Source organism: Colletotrichum scovillei, assembly GCF_011075155.1.
Source record: "Colletotrichum scovillei strain TJNH1 chromosome Unknown Contig00011, whole genome shotgun sequence".
Classification (NCBI taxonomy): Eukaryota; Fungi; Ascomycota; class Sordariomycetes; order Glomerellales; family Glomerellaceae; genus Colletotrichum; species Colletotrichum scovillei.
This window is the reverse complement of record NW_023336269.1, coordinates 2,254,056-2,274,182: the sequence shown is the minus strand read 5'-3', so window position 1 is coordinate 2,274,182 and position 20,127 is coordinate 2,254,056. Positions and strand designations below refer to the sequence as shown.

The following is a 20,127-nucleotide window of genomic DNA, read 5'->3' as shown; positions in this document are numbered from 1 at the left end:
ACATGGCCCCTCGACCTTGGATGAACTCGCCAATCAGACAGGGCCATCATCTCGGCAAAGCTTGACTTGTTCTTGGAAGGAGCCAATGAGAGATGTTGCGCATCCAAGCCGTTGCTGCCGTTTGGAGCCAAACGAAATGAGGGCACCTGTGCACGGTTCCCAACGGGGTCCCAGATTGCCCAGCCGGGGTCGACGAAGCACTCCAGACTACTCGGTACGTACCTGTATATACCTGCTTGTACCTGCATAAGTTTGCATTGTTTCCAGACTCGACCAATGAAGTCATGCACAATTTGAATGTATCCACTGCCTATATCCCATTCATCATCTCTGATTGGCTGTATCGACCAAACACTTCCAGTGTACGTACCTTTTGCCCTTTTGCCCTTTTCCCTCTCGCTTGCATTTGCTACCAGTTCCATCGCGTCCTGTCGTCGACTCGTCCAGATGGAAACTGGGAACCATCTCCAGAAAACAGGGGGAAAGAACAGACCGCACCGCTTCGTTGGTCGGCTAGGGAGCGTTGCCTATTTGGGCGATGAATGAGATGAGCTTTTTGGCGCCATTGACAATTCGAGCGCAGAGAGGTGCACTGGATTGACAAATTGGCACTCAGCGACCACCAAAGCTGGTGAGAGACCGCCGCTCGTAATGTCACACGCGCTTCCTGTCATCCAATCTTAACCTTCAAGCTTAATTCCACGTGCTGTCACGGTAGCAAACAGGCTGCAAGCCATCGGTTGCAGTGCACTGTACCTACGGATACTTGTAGTTGCATTCGATCCAGACTCGAAAGAATTTTCCTACCGCTTCCTGTCTTTAACCGACTGACTGTCATTGACTGAGACAAATGCTGTGCCACAGCCACCTCCTTGAACTGGAACCCGCATTCTAGTGCAACGAAAGAATGGGCGAGAAAAGACCGCATGAATCACGTCTTGGGTGGGCAGCGGGCTAGTTTAGTAGCCTACAGGGGAACACAATGTCTCGGGCGACTCTCAACGGTATCTTTCTGCCGCACTGGAACGCGGCAAAGCGCCTTCTTCAACATACAACGCCAGTAACGCCACACGACCCAGCGGTCTTGCCTTCTGCTTCTGGAAGAAAGTCTCCAATTGTCGCGATATCTGGCACAGAGTCCACTGTGCCGAGGCCTCTCCGTAACTTACCTAGTCAAGGTAGGTACTTAAGATACCTTACATAGATAACCGGAGAGTGGGCCATTCCTTCTCAACCCCTTCGTGCCCCTTTCGAGCCAAGACTTAGTAAGAGCAGTCTCTCAATCGCTGGTTGTCGCTCCGTGCAGGCTGGTAGGCTCGCACCACATACCGAAACGTGCTTGCCCTTTTTGAACCTCGTCCTCCGCCATCTTCAAACCTCCACCCGGTCACCCCCAGACCAAGACGGACTTCTCTTCCCTTTGTGTATGCCATGTCGTCGACTTGCTGAGCATTTGCTGCACAACTCCAGGCTCTCGAAGAAGAGGACATGCCGACCCCTTGCCCATGTGGGCGTTTTGCATGAGCCTCATGTCATGATTCTTCCTCCACTTGCAATCCACGTGCTCCGTGCTTTGCCTCTATCTCTACGGGTACGCAGCAGAGACATGACCTGGAAAGAGACCGAGCAACCCTTCGCCAAACGTCCCCATCGGTCCATCTCCATCTCGTCTGGGTGAACGAGCCAACGGCAGAGAACCTGTCAGGCCGTCTGTCAGTCGTCAGCAAAACCGCCGAACGCGATCTATCGACCAAGCCCGTGCGATAGATCTGGGGACGTCGTCTGTGGCCACTCCCTTCTCGGATACTGGTGACGGAGTAGGGAAATTGCGCCTACCAAATTGTGCGAGATTGCACCAGAGCTGGTGTGCCCAGCGTCCATTCTAGAGCGACTAGCTTTGTATTCGTACACTTGCGGCAGTCGCCGATACGCTCTATACTTGTAGTGTTGACCTCCATCGGCAGACATCATGATAGTTGCCTCACCCGATCAGCTTCACAATGTTGAGCTGGAAGCTATCCCTCCTAGCCAGCATTTCTTGAGCTTCTCCATGGATACATCTCGTATCCGAAGAGTGGCCCTCATCAGTTGCTGATCATTTGCAGTATTGGGTGGAAAGAATCTGCACTGTCGCTCTCCTAGCCATCAACCGAGAAATACGGCCTGTGGCCAGATCACGCCACGCCCGCTCTGTTACTCGCTTGGTTTGATGAGTAGGAACTTGAGCAGCGCTGTGCCCCGCGCTAATTGCTACACAATCAACTCTCCTCAGTCTTACTTGAGCTCTTTAAGAGCCCTGCACTGGAGCAACTCTTGACGCATGTTTCGTTGTGTCGGCCCGCTCTAGCAGCGGCTCTCGTATGCCGAAATGGAGATCACTAACCGGCCGACATCGGGTAGCAGCTAAGCTTGACTCAACAGAGCAGCCTCAACCCCACTGAGTGTACAGGCCTTCCTGTCCTGTTATCAGGACTCGGAACAATCGCGACCTCTGCAAACCTCTTGCGACATTGTTGATGGTCTGGTATTGCTCAATGACTGTCGAGAATCGCGTCTGTCATCAGTTGAATGGCAGCTTGGTTTCCGCGGTCGGCTCGTGGCAATTTGATTAACCTCCCGTGAGTTAAAGTGGACTGGACACACCAGCAGCTCATCAGCACTGATTTCGCAGTGAACGGGCTAGTCAGGGGCCAAAGAAACCATTGGGGACTTGAAGGGAACCGGCCCAAGTTCTCAACCACAACTTCCGACCAAGGTTGAGATGAAGCCTGGCACTGCGTCTTACGGTCGCGTGTTGCGGTATCGAGTAGTGGCTCACATCTCAAATACTGCTTTCTCATTCAGCTTGCTCTCTTCATATAGATGACGCCAGTCGGCATCCATAGCCGTATCCGTGACTTGAACTGCTTTTCCATGCGCAAAGATGGTAATCAGTCCCGTTTCATAGCGTTTACATTCAGCAGGCTGATGATTTCTTTGAGAGCCAAGTCTGCAAAGTATTTTGCTTAGGTCCATACTTTTCCAATTTCACCCACTGTTTCCTGCGCCTTTGGTTTTTCATCGCCTACCTCCAGTCTACTCTCCTGCACATCGCTGGTTGAGCCTCGAGGGTTCCGACCAATACCAAGCACGTACCGCTACTGTGATGTAATGGTTGGCTGTACGTTTTAAGCAACCTAATCCCAAACATAACCATCGGTTGATGACCAATTTCCCTGGCAGATCGAGGTCGGTTGCCGTGCGCAGGAGAAGCTTTGCCGCCTCAAATCGGCACGTGGCGCCTGCCGTTGTACACGCTATGCCTCCCGACTTACGGACGACTCGTTCGCTGTCGGGCAGGAGCCCGTGGTAGGTCTTTCCGGCGGTACACGCTCGTTCTCGTATCCGAGTATGAGTTCGTGCTTGAGTAGGGGTCTCTACGCAGTGAGCGAGAGAGACGACGCCCCAGTATTTGGGCCCTTTGAGACCTGGGAAGACAGTTTGCGCCGGATCATCTGCTATTCGCCATTCTCTTTTGACTCGGGAAAGTCATGTAGAGTTTTGTGGTATAGGTGAAGTAAAGCGCACATGGAAGTTATGTAATGCAGACGACATCTCCTCCCAAGACCAAAGCGGAAAGTATTCCTATACGTAGCATATGGTACCAAAACTGAACCACACGTAACTGAAGGATCTCACGAAGCTTTCAATGGGGTTTCCCCGACATCAGCGTGAGCTGTCCAGAAACCCTTCCCAGCTCCTCTTAATTCTTTCCTTGTCATATACCGGAGGCATGCATCTTGTCGTTGGCCATGCTTGCCTCGACTCTTGGCATACTTGAAGTCCCGAATATACTCAAGATAACTCCAATATGACCAATCCGAGCATCAGCAGTGTGATCAAATTCTGTCAGAGAAACTAACTTGCGGCAGCCCCTACCAATCTATCCATGTGGCGGAATTCCCCATGGTATGCCTTTAGCACTGAGCTGGGTTGAAGACACGATTATACGTACCTTTCATTCGAGAGTACATCAACATAATATGGTATCAGTCTCTTACGCATCACCCTCTTGCCTATAGGAAGGTTCATGTCTTCATGATGAGCTCGCTCAAGTCTAGAAGTCTGTCGTATTGGACAAGTCAAGACAACACAAGAGAATTATGAAAGAATAGGCATGCGCCAATCTTTGCGACCATATCTGTATCAAGTGATCGGCCCATCTTGCCTCGTCTTTCTCTGGCATACCAAGCACAGCTCCGAAGGTTTCGGCAAGCACCCAGCCTGTCCTCCATATGTCCATCACCCGCGGTCCCATAATGTCGGCACTTGTCAATGAGACGGGAGGTGGTCTTCCCGTCACTTCTTCGAGCTTTCAAGTGCCATCCTGAGGCGATTTGCTCCTGGCAGTCGTCCTCGGCCTCCTAGCGTAGAGGAGCACAGGCGATGAGACAGCTTCTCCAATTAATCCCTGCGTGCTGCCTGGGATCAATGCACATCATCCTCGCAGACGGTAGGAAGTCGAGATGGACGCGTAGGTTGAGGTAGATTGGTGCTCATGGAAGTCTGTCTTTGTCTTTGCCACAGCCTGCTACCTCTATAAAGGACGACATGACCTGTGGAAACATAAGTTCGAGCTTTTGATCATCACCCTTTGAAGAGTGTAAAGGATGAGGCTTCCGCATTCCATGCTTGAATCCTCTGGCAATGAAACTCGGAGTCTTGTTTGAGCAACATGACAGGAAGTAATACAGTAGACTTGAGCAGGCTGATATTGAGTATGCAGAGAGATACGGTCGCGTCTATCAATGCCCCAAAGCTTTTTGGAAGAGTCTCCCCCGAATTTCCTGGAAAATCTCACACGGAGCTGGAGAGACATTGTCCACTACCTTGTCTCACTTCAACATGAACACTCCCCATGTCTCACCGAAATACGGAAAAGGCGGATTTATCACGGGTTCCCGAATATGGCAAGTACAACAGTTGGAGATGGGTCACCCATTTGAGGGGTAATCTCCCTGCCTCCAAACGCACCCTGAGAGATCGGCCGCCCACAACCTCATCTGATTGGCACGCACATCAGATCTCGACTATCCGCTCAGGCAAACATAGGTTAAACACCAACAGACTACATCTTGGGGATGAGATGACCCTTCAGATTGAACAAGCCCTTCCGGCTTTCATGCCGGCTCCTAAAAAGAAACGTGGAAACGTGGAGAAAGCCCATTGTCTTGGGTTGCGTGCGTCGGACGAATTGGAGTCGCGCGTGGTCGCTTTGATCTGCAGCTCACCCGCATGCGATGCCTGCGACACACGCGTCATAAACTCCAACCTCCTCAACCCCACGCTCGAGATCGGCGAGAATGCCGCTTCCATCGTTGCATCAACTCCCTTCGGTAGTCCATTTACCGAGCTTGATACCGCAAGCTTCCCCTCATTGTTTCCCCATGTAATTGAATTAGTTCCCGTGTTGCCCCCTCTTCCCCACGGGGTAACGGAAATCCTACTAAAAAGGTAGCTTTATACCAGAAAGGTTCCGTCTTCCTGTGCTACCTTGTTTTGTTCCCTCGTGTGTTTGAGCTCTTCAAGGTCATCCCAACCTTTCACTCATCGTCTTCCCCCGTGCCATACCATCGACGACCCCCGGAGGATATAAATCGAGACCAGAAGCTCTCACCGGCACCATGGAGACCAACAAGCCCAGCGTAGAACAGGATGAGAATACTGTAAAGGGCGAGACCGAGAGTGTCGTGAAGCCCACGGCCTCGAACCCGACTCCCGTGGAATGGGCTCAACACTTCACAAGCCAGGATGAGGCCTGGCATAAGGCCATGGACAAGACTCTCCTACGTCGTGTAGACCGGCGTCTCATGCCGACACTTGTAGTCATGGTGAGTCTCAGAACATGAATGCACCTTATCAAGAATGCCATCGGGAGCTTCAAAATGTTCTGACATAGAGTAAAACACCACAGTACCTTCTCAACTTCCTCGACCGCTCCAACCTAGCTCAAGCCCGCCAGGGCACCCTCGAACGGGACCTAGGCATGACAGGAACCGACTTCAACCTCGCCACCTCAATCTTCTTCGTCGGCTACCTCCTGATGCAGCTGCCCTCCAACCTCTTGCTCACAAAAGTCAAACCCTCCTTCTACCTCGCCGCCTCCTGCTGCCTCTGGGGCGTCGTCTCGACCTGCAACGCCGCCGCCGACTCCTTCACGCACCTCATCATCATCCGCTTCTTCCTCGGCTTCGTCGAGGCCCCCTTTTTCCCGGGCGCCGTCTTCCTCATGTCCTCGTGGTACACTCGCGCCGAGCTCACCCGCCGCATCGCCTACCTCTACGCCGGCAACGCCCTTGCTAACATGTTTGGCGGGCTCCTCGGCGCGGGCATCCTCGGCGGTCTGGAGGGGGATTTGGGGATCGCGGGGTGGAGGTGGTTATTCATCATTGTAAGTCATTCCTGTCTCCTGTGAGAGAAAGATTCCAAAGTGTCCAAAAGAGAGAATGACTGACTTGGCAATACATCGACACAGGAAGGCGTAGCAGCCATCGCATTCTCCCTCGTCGCAATGTGGATCCTCCCAGACTACCCTCACACGACCAAGTGGCTCTCGGAGGAGGAGCGCGCCTACGCCGCCTGGCGCCTCATCGAGGACATCCAGGAGGCCGACACGTACGGCGAGCAGAGCGTCCTCGACGGCGTCAAGATGGCAGTGCGCGACTACCGTCTCTACATCTTTGTCCTGATGCAGCACGTCTCCCTCATCTCGCAGACGTTTCAGTACTTTTTCCCGACCATTGTCGGCACGCTGGGCTACGGCAAGATCACGACGCTTTGGCTGACTGCGCCCGCGTGGGTATGTTTGAATTCTTCCCTAGATTACCTTGTTTTGTGTCTTTCTACCTTGTGGGGAGTTTCGAGAAAGCCCCAGCTTACACACCCCTTTTTCAACAGGCCGCGACGTTCCTCATCTCGCTCTGCGTAACTTGGTCCTCCGCAAAGACAAAAGACCGTTCTCTTCATATTGTATGCCTAACGCTCGTCTCGGCCACTGGGAACGCCATCGCCACCGGCTCGAGCAACCTCGGCGCGCGGTACTTTGCCATGTTCCTCATGCCCATGGGCGCCATCTCCGCATGTAAGTTCTCCTTAGTGGCACTCAATATTCGCTTCCTCCTCGATAGCGAATGCAAATGACTGACCACAATCTTACTCCAATAGATCAAATCATCGTCTCCTGGGTAGCAAACTCCTTCCCCCGACCACTCGTCAAGCGGTCAGCCTGCATCGCCATCGCTAACATGATTGGCAACACGGCAACAATCTACGGGTCTTACAGTGAGTTACGAGTCTCGCAACCTTTCCTTCCCATCACGCTACAAGCAGTACTTGAATGGACTGACTGACTGACCAACCAACCCAAGTGTACCCCAGCAGCACGGGACCCCAATACGTCCCCGGCGGTAGCGCCAACACGGCAATCTGCGTCCTCGTCGCCATCCTCGCCCTCGTCCTCCGCTACCTGCACAAGTGGGAGAATAAGAAGCTCGAAAAGGCGGAGCTCGACGACGCCGCCGCGCTGGCAGAGGGAGGCGGCGAGAAGGCCGCGCCCGTCGATCTGAAGCAGGAGAGGAGGGCTGCCGGGTTCAGGTACATCTACTGAAGCAGAAGATGGGTTGACCATGAATGGGCCCTTTTGTTACGTCTTTTTGTCTGTTCTGTGTGGCGAGAGATGGAGCTTCTCTGCGTTTTTGTGGTGGGCCGATTTTGAAAGATAACCCTACTTCTATTGATGGCTTTCTGGACGGGAGTTACCCCGTTGTGGAAGGCCTTGACGAGTTAAGATACCTTGTAGCTTCGAGTTGAGAATGAATCATGTCAGAGACCCCGTCAAAAGGTCAGCGATAAGCTTCTCCTGTGCCTTGGAATGATCATTGAAACCCTTTTGTGCCAAGTGTCTATCGGAAGTGATGTTTCTTGTTGAACCCAGTGCTGATACGAGGACTATTTTTGTCAAGCAGTCTCTGCCAAACTGAAACAAGCCCATTGAGAAGTTCCGGGGTACAGAACGCAGATAATGACACGGGTGCTTGCCCGATGAAGTAGTGCTCATTCAATGATAAGTCAGTTTCGCATTGCAGAGGCGTTGAGTGCTGAGTTCCATCGAGACCGGAGAAACGCCGCTCTTGAGAAGTGTCAACATTATTGTAGAGGTGTGATTATTAGATCAAGATGATTGAATTGTGTTCAGAGACAAAATTACTCGATATTGGGTATAGTCCACGCAGACACCAATACCGGGATTGGCAAATATCTCCTAAAGTGAAGTCAAGTACAAACTGTCTCGTTTATATACAACCCCAACATGGTCCTTGCAAACGACATCCACACTTTCGCGTCGAGACTCAGATGAGCTCTGCCTCTAGCGAAGACAATATGAGGTCTCAAATGCTCTCTTGATCAGTCTCTCCAGAACAGTTTCCCGTTCTCTCGGAACAAGGCAGTCTCCACCAAACCTTCACCCATGGCTCCGACTCTACGAATCTGATGAACACGGTCAGACTTGCGTGTGCCACCCCAGTCACCTATAGTGTCAAGCTGAAGTAACTCCAAGCGGCAGCCTTGTTCACATATTGTCTCCCAGATCGACTTGGCAACCTCTGCGGGTGTCACCCCTGCCGCATCTGCCTCTATCGTCGTTTCGAGTTTTCTCTGATACGCACGAGCTCTTCGTCTGCACCCGCCATCTCCAGCCCGCACTTCAAGTTCAGAATGTCGAAGTGTCAGGTAGAGATTTCGGAGGCTCCGCATCCGCCCAAGAGACTCACTTGCCTCTATCATTTCTGATGAGCTCGTTTGAAACGTAGGTACAGTGATCGTGACTGTCAGATCCTGCACCCACATGCATGTCTTAGACAGCACGCACAAGTCCTGCGGCGCGATTCTGGGATACTCCTGCCTGGAATGAGAGCCGTAGGAGGGCCGAATGCTTAGCTTGCGCAGGGATCCTCCGAATTTGGACAACGCAAACTGGACGGCTGGTGAAGGTACTCGGCCCTCGAGCGAGAGGGATGTTAAGGCTGGCATGATGGCTAGGAACTCAATAGCGACGTCTCCACGGTTCGCGACCCCCTCCCAAGCAGGTCGGGGGCCAACGATAACTTCATTGTAGTTTAACTCTAGACTTTCGAGTTTGTGGAATCTGGCATGCGTTGTAAGCCATGGTAACTCTCCAGGACTTGCGGTCAATCTCAGATGACGCAGTGCCGCGAAGTCCGTCGCCCTGAACCACGCCATGAGCCTATCAGGGTTGGTTTTCTGTAGCGTCAGAGAACACAGTGAACCGAGCTCTGGTGACTTCAAGATCCTTGAAAGATCCTTCCCAGATATGAGACTGTGGTCGAGTGTTTGCGCGATCAACGCTTGCAACTCATTCTCGAAATCTGCGTCGTATTTTCGCTTATGTCTGCCTCCGAAGAATGGTTCCAGCTTCACTATCTTGAGATTCGGTGATAGGCCTCCAATGAGACGTAGCATGACCGATTCGTTTGTATGCGCAATTGACGTCTGGTAATACTCCTTTATAGAGATGCTACGCAGTTGGGGCGCAAGCAGAAGTGCGACATCATGCGCATTGATAGCAGCACCTTCGCTGCAGTGAAGATCGAAACCATTGAGTTCCAACCGACAGCCTGGGTGATGCGTGCGAAGGGTTTCGAGGAGAAGAGGCGAAAAGCTGCTTTCATGTTCAATGACCATGTCGGTCAGTCCGGGCAGGGCTTCGAGCAGTCTAATCATGGGAGTCCACGCTTCGGGATCGACAAAGGCATCGCGGAGGCGTCGGTTCTCTGGCGACCTATGCTTGAAATAGAACGAGGTTTCCTTTGGAACCGGTAGTATCATGTGTCGATCAGGCGAGTAGAGATCACTGTGAGGGAGCGACTTGTCTAGGAACGTCATCTTCAGGCGCCTGACATGCCTGGCGGAGTTTGTGCGCCCCAGAACTGCGAGCCAGGAATCGACATCGCGCTGTAGCCTCCGAGGATGCTTGACGAGGATGTGGATGTCGCGGAACAAGAAGCAAGCGGCGGCGGCATGGAAGGCTTTGTTGGTGAGGGAAAAGGAGGACAAATCTGGTCCGGCAATGCCGTCGAGATGCCCCGCGATGCTGATGAGGGTCTCAGCCGGAAGTATGTCTAGTATTCTCGCGGCCATTGTCGCTTCAGTCGCTCGGCAGGTATCGCAGTCGAAAAAGAAGCACTAGGCGAGGATGAAGAAGGATAATCAGAGACATCGTGGGTGGGCTTGCGTCAACAAGAGACAGAAACGTGTTGGACGAGGGAAAAAGCACCTCCTCGGGCGAGGTTGGCTCACTTGCATTGTTTGCTAGAGAAGAGTGGGTTTGGAGTCCTGATAGGGAAAGGGAAGGATTGGTTGGTGCAAGAACGCAAACCAAGCCCGTCACCAACCAACGACAATCAGGAAGTCGGAAGCCGTGGGCCGGCTTCCAACCGACGCGGGAACGGAAAAGACGCCGGGCTGGGAAGGTGTTGGCCGAGACAGTTGGGTTGAACCGTCAAAGTAGGTGAGCTCTGCTTTTCCAGTGGCCAACTGCAGCTTGGCTGCTCAAAGTACTAATGATGGAAGTGATTACCTCGGAAGAGACGACCTGGGAGAGTTTCTAGGATCACGCATGCAACATCCCCGTGACCATGGTGACTTGAGAGAGAACCACCAAAATCCAAGTCCGAGAAGCCAAGCAGAGCCTCAATTAGGTTGGTGACGAAGAGGGAGTAAATCATCTGTCAGAAAGGGGGGGGTAGCTGACAGTTCAGCGTTGGTTTGCCGGTTTGAGACACATCTCAATTAATAATGTCTCTGCTTAAGCGAAGCGGCACAGCTGTCTTGCGGCTTGCTTGGGTAACTCACAGCTCCCCGTCGGCATTTCCCATCGTAAACCCGGCGCCTCTCCATCCCCATGCGATAACGTAGTGGTCAGCCAACAGCTTCCACTCCTCCACCTCGTCGAGGCCCTCTAAACGGTCCACTCTCTCCTTTTCCTCACTTGGCACCCAGCTTTCCCAAATCCGTTCCACGGTCAGCGCCTTGGCGTGTTCGAAGCCTGCATCGCGGAGACGCTGCGTCTGATCCTGTGGCAGCTTGTAATTCTCCAGAGTAGGCATGCGTATTCTCCTTGCTGCAAGGTTGGAGGTCATCATCTTGCCGAAAGGGTCGTCAGGCCTGATTGGTTCGTACACCACAATGGCGAGATTGGGGATCTTTTGCTCAAACAAAGACACGACTTGCTTCGTTATAGATGTCTCTAGGTAGCAGAGGCAGCATTCTGAGATGAGTAGAGTAGGGATGTCTGTTCTGATGCCCGCAAGAGGTGTTGCGCCGTCCTGCACCATTTCTCTGAGATCCCGTGCATGACAATAGTATTTGTCTGATGCGGATGGCTGACAACTCCATGAACCGTCTTCCTCAACCGAGGGGACTCCGAGGATGTTTCGCAATGGAGGGGCTGCTTGCACTATACGTGCCTTCTTGCGAACTGTGACTGAGAAATCTATCTCATGGTAGACAAGCTGAGGCCTTTTTGCCCTGGGAAAGAGACGAAACGGGCGTGTGTCGGTGCCAGCGCCTAGTGAAATGATTTGTCTCTCATTTGAACCAGGTTGCGCACTGTCAGACCCGTCCAAGAAGCTGTCAATGAGATTATCGAGAGCAACGGTCCTCGTATAAGTGCCTGAGATAGCGGTCAGCCTCCATACTCGACGGAAGCAGACCAGAGACACGGACCTCGATTGATGATTGGGAGTCTCCTTGGAGGGGGTCCATTGATGTTATCAACAAAGAAGTGGGCGTAGGAGTCGGCGAGATATCCGACATTGACAGCACTCAAACGTGAGCCGGCAGCGTCATCGTCAGTTCCCTGAATCGTCTGATCGTGAGTCGGGCCGGAGGATGAGGGGCCGCCGCCGGGACCTCTTCCGCGCCCGCGACCAACCCGGCCACCTCTCGCTCCGCGGAGTGAGAGCAGGTTTGGTATTGGATTTCCAGACATGAGGTATGCTGTTGCGGGGGAGCGGCCGTGAGGTGGAAGATGTTCCGGGAACAGCGTTAGTGAGGTGTAGGTGCGGGTGACGTAGGAGGGAAACTGTTAGGTGGGGCATCGTAGTGCAACGCTGCGTGTCAATCAGTGGAATAGGGTATGGCCCGTGCCCAGACGCCTCTAACGGTCCGGAGCCGACTCCGTTGTCCACTAAGGGCCGGTGCCTGTGCCTGGCACTCCCCGCAACGTCGTCTTCCATCTTTTGCTAAGAGTTGACGATATATCCGCAATAGTCTTCGAAACTTAGAGTAAGTTTGAAGTTCTTGTAGACTTGATTGTCAGTTTGGCTGACTTCTAAGTCATCAAGCTTGACCAGGTACCTATGTTCCGAGCATTAGATCGCCGAAACCACTACTCACTCATACCAGACACCCGAGCCCTTTCCAGCACTCACCTCTCGTACGAGCATTCGAATCTGAATATTCGAGATCAGTCGAATAAGCAACATCTATCAGAGCGCTGCTTGCGAATGCTGAGGATCAGAAAGATGCAGAAGCTACCTAATACCTTTGGCGTTGAAGTGGAATGAATCCCTCAGGATTGGCTCTTACCTGGACCGGATCTATTCATTTCTCTCTTTTCAGCCAACACGAAAAGCGTTCTACCGGGTACCATAATTAGAAAGAATACGTCGAGAGCCAAAAGCATGATGGCATCCGATGAGTTGACAGAACCGACTACTCGTAGATTAGAATTACAAAGTCTGACACTGACTGCTCAATGCCAACACATTCCGAGTCACCGAAACATACACTTTGCCAACGAAATCAAGACATGGCAGCGAGATGAATATCTGGACAGCAATGGTACTAACACAAGTGCTTACAGATCTATCGAGCCAATTTGAGAAGAATCTACGTGCAGACACGGATGCCAGAACCTCAAAGCTCGGCTTTGAATGAGTTATACTCGAATTATAATGTAGTCTTCTCGGAAGTAGTGGCCACAAGGTCTAATCAACACCGAGCGTGCATGGCTCAACATTTTACCAATGAGTTGTAAGGTAGACATCGTCAACAAAGACACTACTAAGGGGGCCAGCGTCTGAAAGGACCCCCAAACAGATGTGCGAATCCTTTCGGATATGTCGGGGTTGGGCACCCCGTGACCGAATAAGCTTCAGGAACACGCGCCGCTCGTTATTCGATGGTCTACAAAGTTTCTTGGAGGGATCGTCCGATGTCACGGATGGCATAGAGACTTTTTCGAAACCGACGAACAGAGTCCGATGCCAATCATGCAAAGACAGGACACTACACAGTGAGAAAGTAAAGGCCAAATAACAGGTTTCATGCAGGCGGCCTCCTCTCCCCCAAAAGACCAAATGGCGAACAGAGCCGTCACGGAATAAGGCGACGCAAGCATCGAATATCCCAAAGTCGACAGCCTCGTAAACAGGTCAACTTTGACCGGGCGGCAACACGTTACCCTGATCTCGACGAACAAAATGGAAGAAGCAAGTGGAAAAGCGCGAACCGGCGTGAAGTTGTAGGCATTGCAGGTAAGCAGGCATGCAAGCTGGCGGCACAGAAACCTAGTTCCAGCAGCCCAACAGCCCTGCCCAGCGGTACCGCTCAAAGCCAAGATAGCCATGGAATGACAACTCGATGACTTTCATAATCTTGGCTTTAATCCACATAATCGCTTCAATGGCCTTCGCTCTTCGTCACTTGTCGCTTGTTCCTCGCTTGTCCGAGAATTAGAGGCCGTATGGTGCAGCGCATCGCCATTGCTCCGTTCCACGATACCGCCCATTCCGTTGGCTGCTGGGGAGGCGAAATGTCCAATGTGGAAGGATTTAGTGGGGCACGGAGAGTGGCTGTGTCAGCCTGCTGCCTGGTGGAAAGCTGCCGCTATCCACTAGGTCGTGCATCCACGCCTCCCCAAGATCCCGGGCGGCGTACTTCCCTAGGTACTGGTAGGGTAGTAATTCCTCTGCAAGGTACTTTCCTCCCCGGTGCGTCTCACGCGTCACAACAAAGTACCTCGCTCAGTAGATTGAGGTGAGGTGACCCCCCGACGCAGGAGCTGCGCAGTGACCAGTGACATGTTCAAGTGAATCGCCGCCTAGAGCTCGTTTCCCTTTTGACGTCTGACACCCCTCCATTTCCTAACGATTCATTCTTTCCCTTCATTTAAAAGAACCTTCAAACTCCAACATTCGTACTTTTCCCAGCATCATCATCATCGTCATCTTGATTTTGGGAGCCGAGCAAACCGCAATTATGTACACGCGGCTGCAGCACTTTGCCGACGCCGTCTATAAGAGGGCCGTCGAAGAGACTCCTCGCGAACCCCAGCTTCCCGGCTGGTCCTTCTGGGTCTTCCTCGCCGACTTCATCGTCTTCCTCCCCATCATCCTCTGGGTAAGCCTTGTCTCCCGCCTCACTTCCGAGGCCACTTTCAGTCTGGCTCTTCATATGATGAACTCTTTTCCACTAACACATGCACCGTCTAGACTTCCTACACCCTCCACCAGGTCTACCCCATCTTCGCCATCGTCGAGGACGAGAACCCGCCCGCCTACGACCCCGTCAACCTCGCCGAAGATGAGGGCGCCATCCCCTCCGCCGGCCCCGAGGTTCGCCCCGACGGCCCCGTCCCCCAGACAAAGGTGACCGGAGGCCGCCCCACCACCGTCACCTCCTCCATCCGCTCCATCAACCGCCTCCTGACCACCTACGGCGGCTGGCGCTCAAACTTCCGCGGCTTCGGCGTCTACTTTGTCCAGGCCCTCGCGACCAACTTCCTCTTTGGCATCTTCTCCTCCTTCCTCCCGGACATCCTCGCCTCCCTCGCGACCCTCCTCTCCGCCCTCGCCCTCGTCCAGCTCTCCGCCGTCTGGGTCCACATCGTCATCACCCCCTCGAGCTCCGACTACTTCTGGAAGCGCCTCCCGCCCTTCAAGCGCACCTTTGACGCCACCGCGAAGCCCGTCGCCGCCTACTGGCTCGCAGAGCAGGTCGCCACCTGGGTCCCCATCGCCGTCGGCTGGGCCCTCGGCCTCGACCTCCCCAACTTCCAGTTCGGCAAGCCCAACTCGGTCGTCTCCCAGCCTCAGAGCTCCGACGCCTGGAAGAGCATCGTCATCACCCTCATCAGCATCGCCTTCCAGATCATCATCGTCATCCCCGCCCACGTCGTCCTCGTCCGCGTCCAGGCCTCCCTCATCCCCGAGGAGGCAAACACCATCATCCCCTTTGACCGTTCCTTCGAGGGCAAGGTCGAGCCCCGCGTCGTCGGCGGCAAGGGCTACGCCACCATGGACGACGCCTGGAGCGGCTTCTCCCGCAACGCCTGGAAGCGCCTGGTCATCCTCTACGTCAAGATTTTTGCCGTCTCCTTTGCCGCTTTCGCGCTCATGGCCGCCGTTGTCATTCCCGAGATTATCGTCTTCAGCAAGCTCGCTAAATAAATGTTTGGCTAGCATCTGAAATCTACAGGCGCCATCTCTCTCTCAAACTCTTCGGCAATTGCACTTATGTAATCGGTTACCCCCTTCAAGGCTCGCAAGGATGCGTTGATGGGAAGAAAGGGGATAAAGCTTGAAACGCTGTGGTTGTATTTGCGCATCACCATGCACTAAATCGTCTCTTAGCTAGCTGAATAGTCTCTGCTTTGTGTCTTGTTATCACAACTCCATACCCCAAATAAAACAGATTGAAAGATTGAAATCACTGCATCACCATAATCGTCATCATCAGAACGTGAGCAGCTAAAGTCTTTCTTTCTAGTGTCATTAAACCGTCAAATGTCTTGGGTTTCGTAAGTAGTGAGGTCCTTTCGTGAACAATACCAACTCCCCAGACAATGCAGCAACGGCGGGGAAAAGGCAAAAAAGTTTTGCCTCGTCAGCCGCTCTTCTCATCCATCCTGTATGTTCTCGTGGTGTCGGTCGTCCACCCTCAAACACAAAAAAGGGATCTCATCATTTCCCTTCGACCCTCCTCCCTCCCACGGCCACCAAAATCCTCCTTTCTTGACCGACAATGACAAAAGACCGCCCAGAAACTTGCTTGTCAAGCCAGAATCCAACAGCAATGCAAACCCGCCCAAACAAAAGAAACAGGAGGAAGAACAAAATTCAACATCAAAAGAGAGAGGGAAACCTCTTCTTTCCCGGTTCCGTAATTTGTGCTCGAGCTTGCATGTGAATCTTTTGCGAATTTCGTCGTCTTCTTTTCCAGTATACTGACCAAGGAAAACCAAGGTGAAGAAAGGCCTCTGTGAAGAGCAAGGGGATCTTGCCGCCGCCAGGATCAACACAGTGGGGGGTATAGCGGTCTAGTCCGCACCAAGCTGTGATCTAACTTGTACGTTGTGGTGTGTCTATTCAAAGGGTTAGGGCGTACTTCCCTGTACGGTCTCTCGACGTCAGGGTGCCCCAAAGGATCAAGGGTATAACAGGGCATGCGGTATGCAACCTAAGACTTCTGAGAGAAGAACCAACTGCTTCGCTTCCCGGCACTGCCCTCGTTCTGCTGGATGCTGTTGATGACAGGGATGGAAGGTCCCTGGTTATCAGCACCACCACCACGGAGGGGTTTGGCGATGCGGCTGCCAGCACCAGAGAAGCTGAAGCCGCCCAGCGAGGGAGAGTTCAGGCCGCGAGTGCTGCCAGCCTTGGCTGCCTCCAGCCTCTCCTTGACAGCAGCAAGCTGAACCTCAAATCTAGAGGGTACGAATTGTTAGCAATGGTACGGCGCAAAGCAGAAAAGGACAACAGAGATTGAGGGATTGAAGGGTAGACAGAAACATGGATCGCAAGGGGGTCGTACTTGTGGTTCGCAGAAGCCATCTTCTCCTGGCTATCCTGTAGCAGGCTCTCCAAGCTCTGGATGCGCTCGTTACGAGCAATGAGTTTACGCTCAGCAATGGCCACCTCCTTCTTCAGTGCCGAGTTCTGCTCGACGAGCTGGCGCTGAACCTGAGTAAGCTGCTCAAGGTTCCTCTCCAGGAAGGCCATCTTCTTCTGTTGGGCCCGGTTGTTGGATGAGCGGAGCACGTTGTTATACTGCTCTCTTGTCTCGTCAAGCGAGATTTCGAGCTCAACCACACGTTCGCAACGGTTCTGAAGATCGCGCATAAGGCTCTTCTTCATAATGTCGAATTCCGCAATCTGTTGCTGAATCGACTTGCCGTTCGCCATGGGCGCAGCGGTACCAGCCTTGACTCTCTGTTGGAGATCCTCGATAAGGGTCTTCATCTTGGAGTTCTCGGCAGCCTTCTGGGCAATCTCAGCCTTGAGCTCATCAACAAGCTCCATGGACGTTGTTTGCTTGTTGGAGTAGGCACTCTCCAGGCGAGCTTTAATCTCCTCAACATCGTTCTCTCCGAGGTTGCGGGTCAGGAGCTCCTCGTACTCCTGCTGGAGAGCCGAGAGGCGGTCTTCGAGCTCGGCTCTGCGGCGGGCATCGGCTTCGCTCGAGGAAGCACTGTAGACAGACAGCTCAGCTTGTCTGACGATTCCTTGGATCTCGACGAAGCGCGACTTGAGAGCCTGAAGCTCATCTGGGTTGACAACTTCGCCAGTGGAGCTGACCTCGTGAAGGGCCTCCAGTTGGGAAATAGCCTCCGAGATGGCCTTCTCGTTGTCGCTGAACACATCGGCGCCGAGGTCGAAGCCAGCCATCATCTTGGCCATCTTCTCAGCCTTCTTCTTCTCCTTCTCATCGAGGACGGCACTTGTTTCCTTGGCGCTCATCTTCACGTCCAGAAGCTGCTGCTTGACCTCGTCTAGCTCCGCAGTCAGCTCGGCATTTTGCTCCTTGAGCGCGTCCATGGTGATCTGCGCCTCCTTGCCCTCAAAGGTAAGTCGCTCAATCTGCATCTTGACCTCGTTCACCTCCCCATTCAGCTTCTCATTTTCCTTCCCAGTCTTCGCATCGTGCTCCTTGAGGTAGGCAAGCTCCTCCTTGGTCTCCCGAAGAGTCTTTTCTGCTGCGTTGTACTGAGACTCCTTCTCGGCAATCTGGTCCTGGAGCTCATTCTCGCGGCGCAGGAATTCGTCGCGCTCATCCTTGTCGAGTGGTAAGCTTGGTGTTCCTGATCGCTCGGAGATGGCTGGGGTCTCGGATCTGCTGTCGGGTAGGAGGCGGGATGGTGTTGAAGGACGAGGCGCCTTTGCTTCGGCTTTGGTCCCGGCTACGCCATCTGCGGACAAGGGGGCCACCCATCTGTCCTTGGGAACGGCCTCTCCGGCACGCCAGAGCTGAACTTCGCCTTCCAAATTTGAGAGATACGTTTCGAAAGTCGAAATTTGGCCTCTGGCCTTGCCGAGCAGTGCCTTGAGTTCGGAGGGACTGAGCTCGGCGTTGATCTTGGCCTTGTTCTTGATAGCCTTTGCACGAGTACCGAATCGGAGGGTGCCGAGGGTTTCAGCGTCGTTGTAACTACTGGGAGAGCAATTAATGATGAGTGTTGTCCGACTGTTACCTCCCAGAGATTCTTGGAGAATACGGGTCAATTTGGAATCGCGGTAGGGGACGTGGGATGATCTGCCGTCGGTCAAGGCGTTGATGACCATTCCGAGAGCACTCAAACTCTTGTTGATCTTCTTTGCTTCCTCCAGCGTCTGACCACTGGCGCCGGTCTTTCCAACCTTTTCGCTACCGGCCAAATCGACCAGGAAAAGCTGACCACTCTTTGCCGATCCGGTCTCGACATTCTTTTGGGTAATGGTAACGACGAAGATGGAATGCGAACGGGAAGATTCCTGGTTCATGTTGGTTGCAGAAACGGCTCGGGCGTTTCCACCTCTTCTCATAACCTCGTATACTTCCTGGACGCTGGAAACATAGACCTCGAGAAGGCCCTTGACGTAGACACCGCGATTCTTTTCTTCGTGGACGGGAAGGTTGTCGTTTTGGGGCGCAAGCAAATCGCGAATCCTCTCCATGTAGATTTCCATATAACTGACTCGAACCGTGTACTCGATAGTGCTGGGACTAGACATGATACTGGCGAAGATTTGTTCGACGATACGGGGGATAATACCTCGGCCCTCCTCGTCGTCGATGCTGGAACCCATCATGGTGTAGGATTTTCCGGCACCTGTCTGACCATAGGCAAAGACGGTTCCGTTGTAACCATTGAGAATATCGTCGACAGTCGATCGGATGGAAAAGTCGAAAATATCGGACTGCTTACATTCCATGTCGAAGACACGGTCGAAGGTAAAGGAGCCCTGGGCCTCCTTGGACTAGAGAATTATATGAGTCAACTGAGTGCCCGCGTGCGCGATGTCAAGCACCGAGTAGAGAGGCACTTACGTCGAGGGTACATGTTTCCTCGCTGCTGAAGGAGACAATAGGCTGGCCGCCCGACGCCAGTTCCACTTTGTTCTGTGGACGGAATCGGGCGACGACCTTGATACTGTTGTTCGCGCCAGACATGGTGACGGTATTTCAGACCAAGCGAGGTCGAAGCCGGGGTCGTGAGGTTGCGATCGGGACAAGATGCTGCGAGATAGGGGGGTTTGTGGTTGCGAGGCACTCGGCAGCCGCAGCTCGGCAACGGGGGGGTTGTGTTGAAAGGACACACACAAACAAGGCGGGTGGGATGAAATGACGGTGTGCGGATGTGGAAAGGCTGCTAGAATGACATATCGCAGGTCTTGCAGGGCGATGATGCAAGGAGAAAGGAACAGCGACAGCACAAACCAGCGGCAGTAGCAGCCAGAAAGGCAGTCGGTCAGAAAGCGAGAGAGGAGGGAGATGTGTGGTTGTATTGTTTGGAAAACGGGTTTTGGGGGGGCTTTTGGGGGGTTGAGATGCAAATGACAGGACGCGCTAGAAATCGCGTAGAATTATTTGATGGTAGCAAGACAAAGCACAGAATGCAGGTGCAGAGGGGGGGAAGTAAGGTCCACGGGTACCTTCCCACAGTTCCTTCAGTTCCCATGGAAAGTCACAAGTCACTGCTAAGGTAAGGTAAGGTAAGGTATTCAGGCCCAAAAACAAACCAATCCCATCCTGCCATGGTCACTTCACGCTGGTCGTTTCATCCCCACCTCGTCGTCTTTCCCAAAG

At 53.1% G+C, this 20,127-nt stretch overlaps 5 protein-coding genes across 5 annotated transcripts; 2 read left to right on the top strand and 3 right to left on the bottom strand.

Annotated features, from left to right (window-relative positions):
* Positions 1-5,124: 5,124 nt before the first annotated feature.
* HER10_EVM0002864 (major facilitator superfamily transporter) lies at positions 5,125-7,645 on the top strand (the record flags this gene model as incomplete). Its single annotated transcript, XM_035472557.1, has 6 exons — positions 5,125-5,870; positions 5,954-6,430; positions 6,515-6,838; positions 6,937-7,120; positions 7,204-7,320; positions 7,407-7,645. The coding sequence occupies exons 1-6, from the start codon at positions 5,664-5,666 to the stop codon at positions 7,643-7,645; spliced, it is 1,548 nt and encodes a 515-aa protein (XP_035326650.1). The 5' UTR covers positions 5,125-5,663.
* Positions 7,646-8,324: 679 nt separating this feature from the next.
* Positions 8,325-10,346, bottom strand: HER10_EVM0005151 (uncharacterized protein). The gene has a single exon (XM_035474775.1). The coding sequence runs from the start codon at positions 10,195-10,197 to the stop codon at positions 8,443-8,445; it is 1,755 nt and encodes a 584-aa protein (XP_035326835.1). The 5' UTR covers positions 10,198-10,346; the 3' UTR covers positions 8,325-8,442.
* Positions 10,347-10,675: 329 nt separating this feature from the next.
* HER10_EVM0011107 (leucine carboxyl methyltransferase) lies at positions 10,676-12,301 on the bottom strand. Its single transcript, XM_035480546.1, has 2 exons — positions 11,785-12,301; positions 10,676-11,731 (listed from the first exon to the last, which is right to left on the bottom strand). The coding sequence occupies exons 1-2, from the start codon at positions 12,047-12,049 to the stop codon at positions 10,908-10,910; spliced, it is 1,089 nt and encodes a 362-aa protein (XP_035327281.1). The 5' UTR covers positions 12,050-12,301; the 3' UTR covers positions 10,676-10,907.
* Positions 12,302-14,146: 1,845 nt separating this feature from the next.
* On the top strand, positions 14,147-15,804 carry HER10_EVM0012835 (ubiquitin carrier protein). Its single transcript, XM_035482217.1, has 2 exons — positions 14,147-14,463; positions 14,556-15,804. The coding sequence occupies exons 1-2, from the start codon at positions 14,323-14,325 to the stop codon at positions 15,510-15,512; spliced, it is 1,098 nt and encodes a 365-aa protein (XP_035327424.1). The 5' UTR covers positions 14,147-14,322; the 3' UTR covers positions 15,513-15,804.
* Positions 15,805-15,852: 48 nt separating this feature from the next.
* On the bottom strand, positions 15,853-19,879 carry HER10_EVM0008431 (kinesin heavy chain). The gene is made up of 3 exons (XM_035477954.1): positions 19,369-19,879; positions 16,876-19,298; positions 15,853-16,768 (listed from the first exon to the last, which is right to left on the bottom strand). The coding sequence occupies exons 1-3, from the start codon at positions 19,489-19,491 to the stop codon at positions 16,522-16,524; spliced, it is 2,793 nt and encodes a 930-aa protein (XP_035327055.1). The 5' UTR covers positions 19,492-19,879; the 3' UTR covers positions 15,853-16,521.
* Between the last annotated feature and the right edge of the window lie 248 nt (positions 19,880-20,127).

Coding starts and splice junctions, on each gene's coding strand:
- HER10_EVM0008431 (XM_035477954.1), bottom strand. CDS start 19,491: ATGTCTGGCGCGAACAACAGTATCAAGGTCGTCGCCCGATTCCGTCCA. Junction 19,299..19,368: donor AGGAAACATGTACCCTCGAC/GTAAGTGCCTCT, acceptor ATAATTCTCTAG/TCCAAGGAGGCCCAGGGCTC. Junction 16,769..16,875: donor ATGGCTTCTGCGAACCACAA/GTACGACCCCCT, acceptor CGTACCCTCTAG/ATTTGAGGTTCAGCTTGCTG.
- HER10_EVM0005151 (XM_035474775.1), bottom strand. CDS start 10,197: ATGGCCGCGAGAATACTAGACATACTTCCGGCTGAGACCCTCATCAGC.
- HER10_EVM0012835 (XM_035482217.1), top strand. CDS start 14,323: ATGTACACGCGGCTGCAGCACTTTGCCGACGCCGTCTATAAGAGGGCC. Junction 14,464..14,555: donor TCCTCCCCATCATCCTCTGG/GTAAGCCTTGTC, acceptor TGCACCGTCTAG/ACTTCCTACACCCTCCACCA.
- HER10_EVM0011107 (XM_035480546.1), bottom strand. CDS start 12,049: ATGTCTGGAAATCCAATACCAAACCTGCTCTCACTCCGCGGAGCGAGA. Junction 11,732..11,784: donor ACTCCCAATCATCAATCGAG/GTCCGTGTCTCT, acceptor CCGCTATCTCAG/GCACTTATACGAGGACCGTT.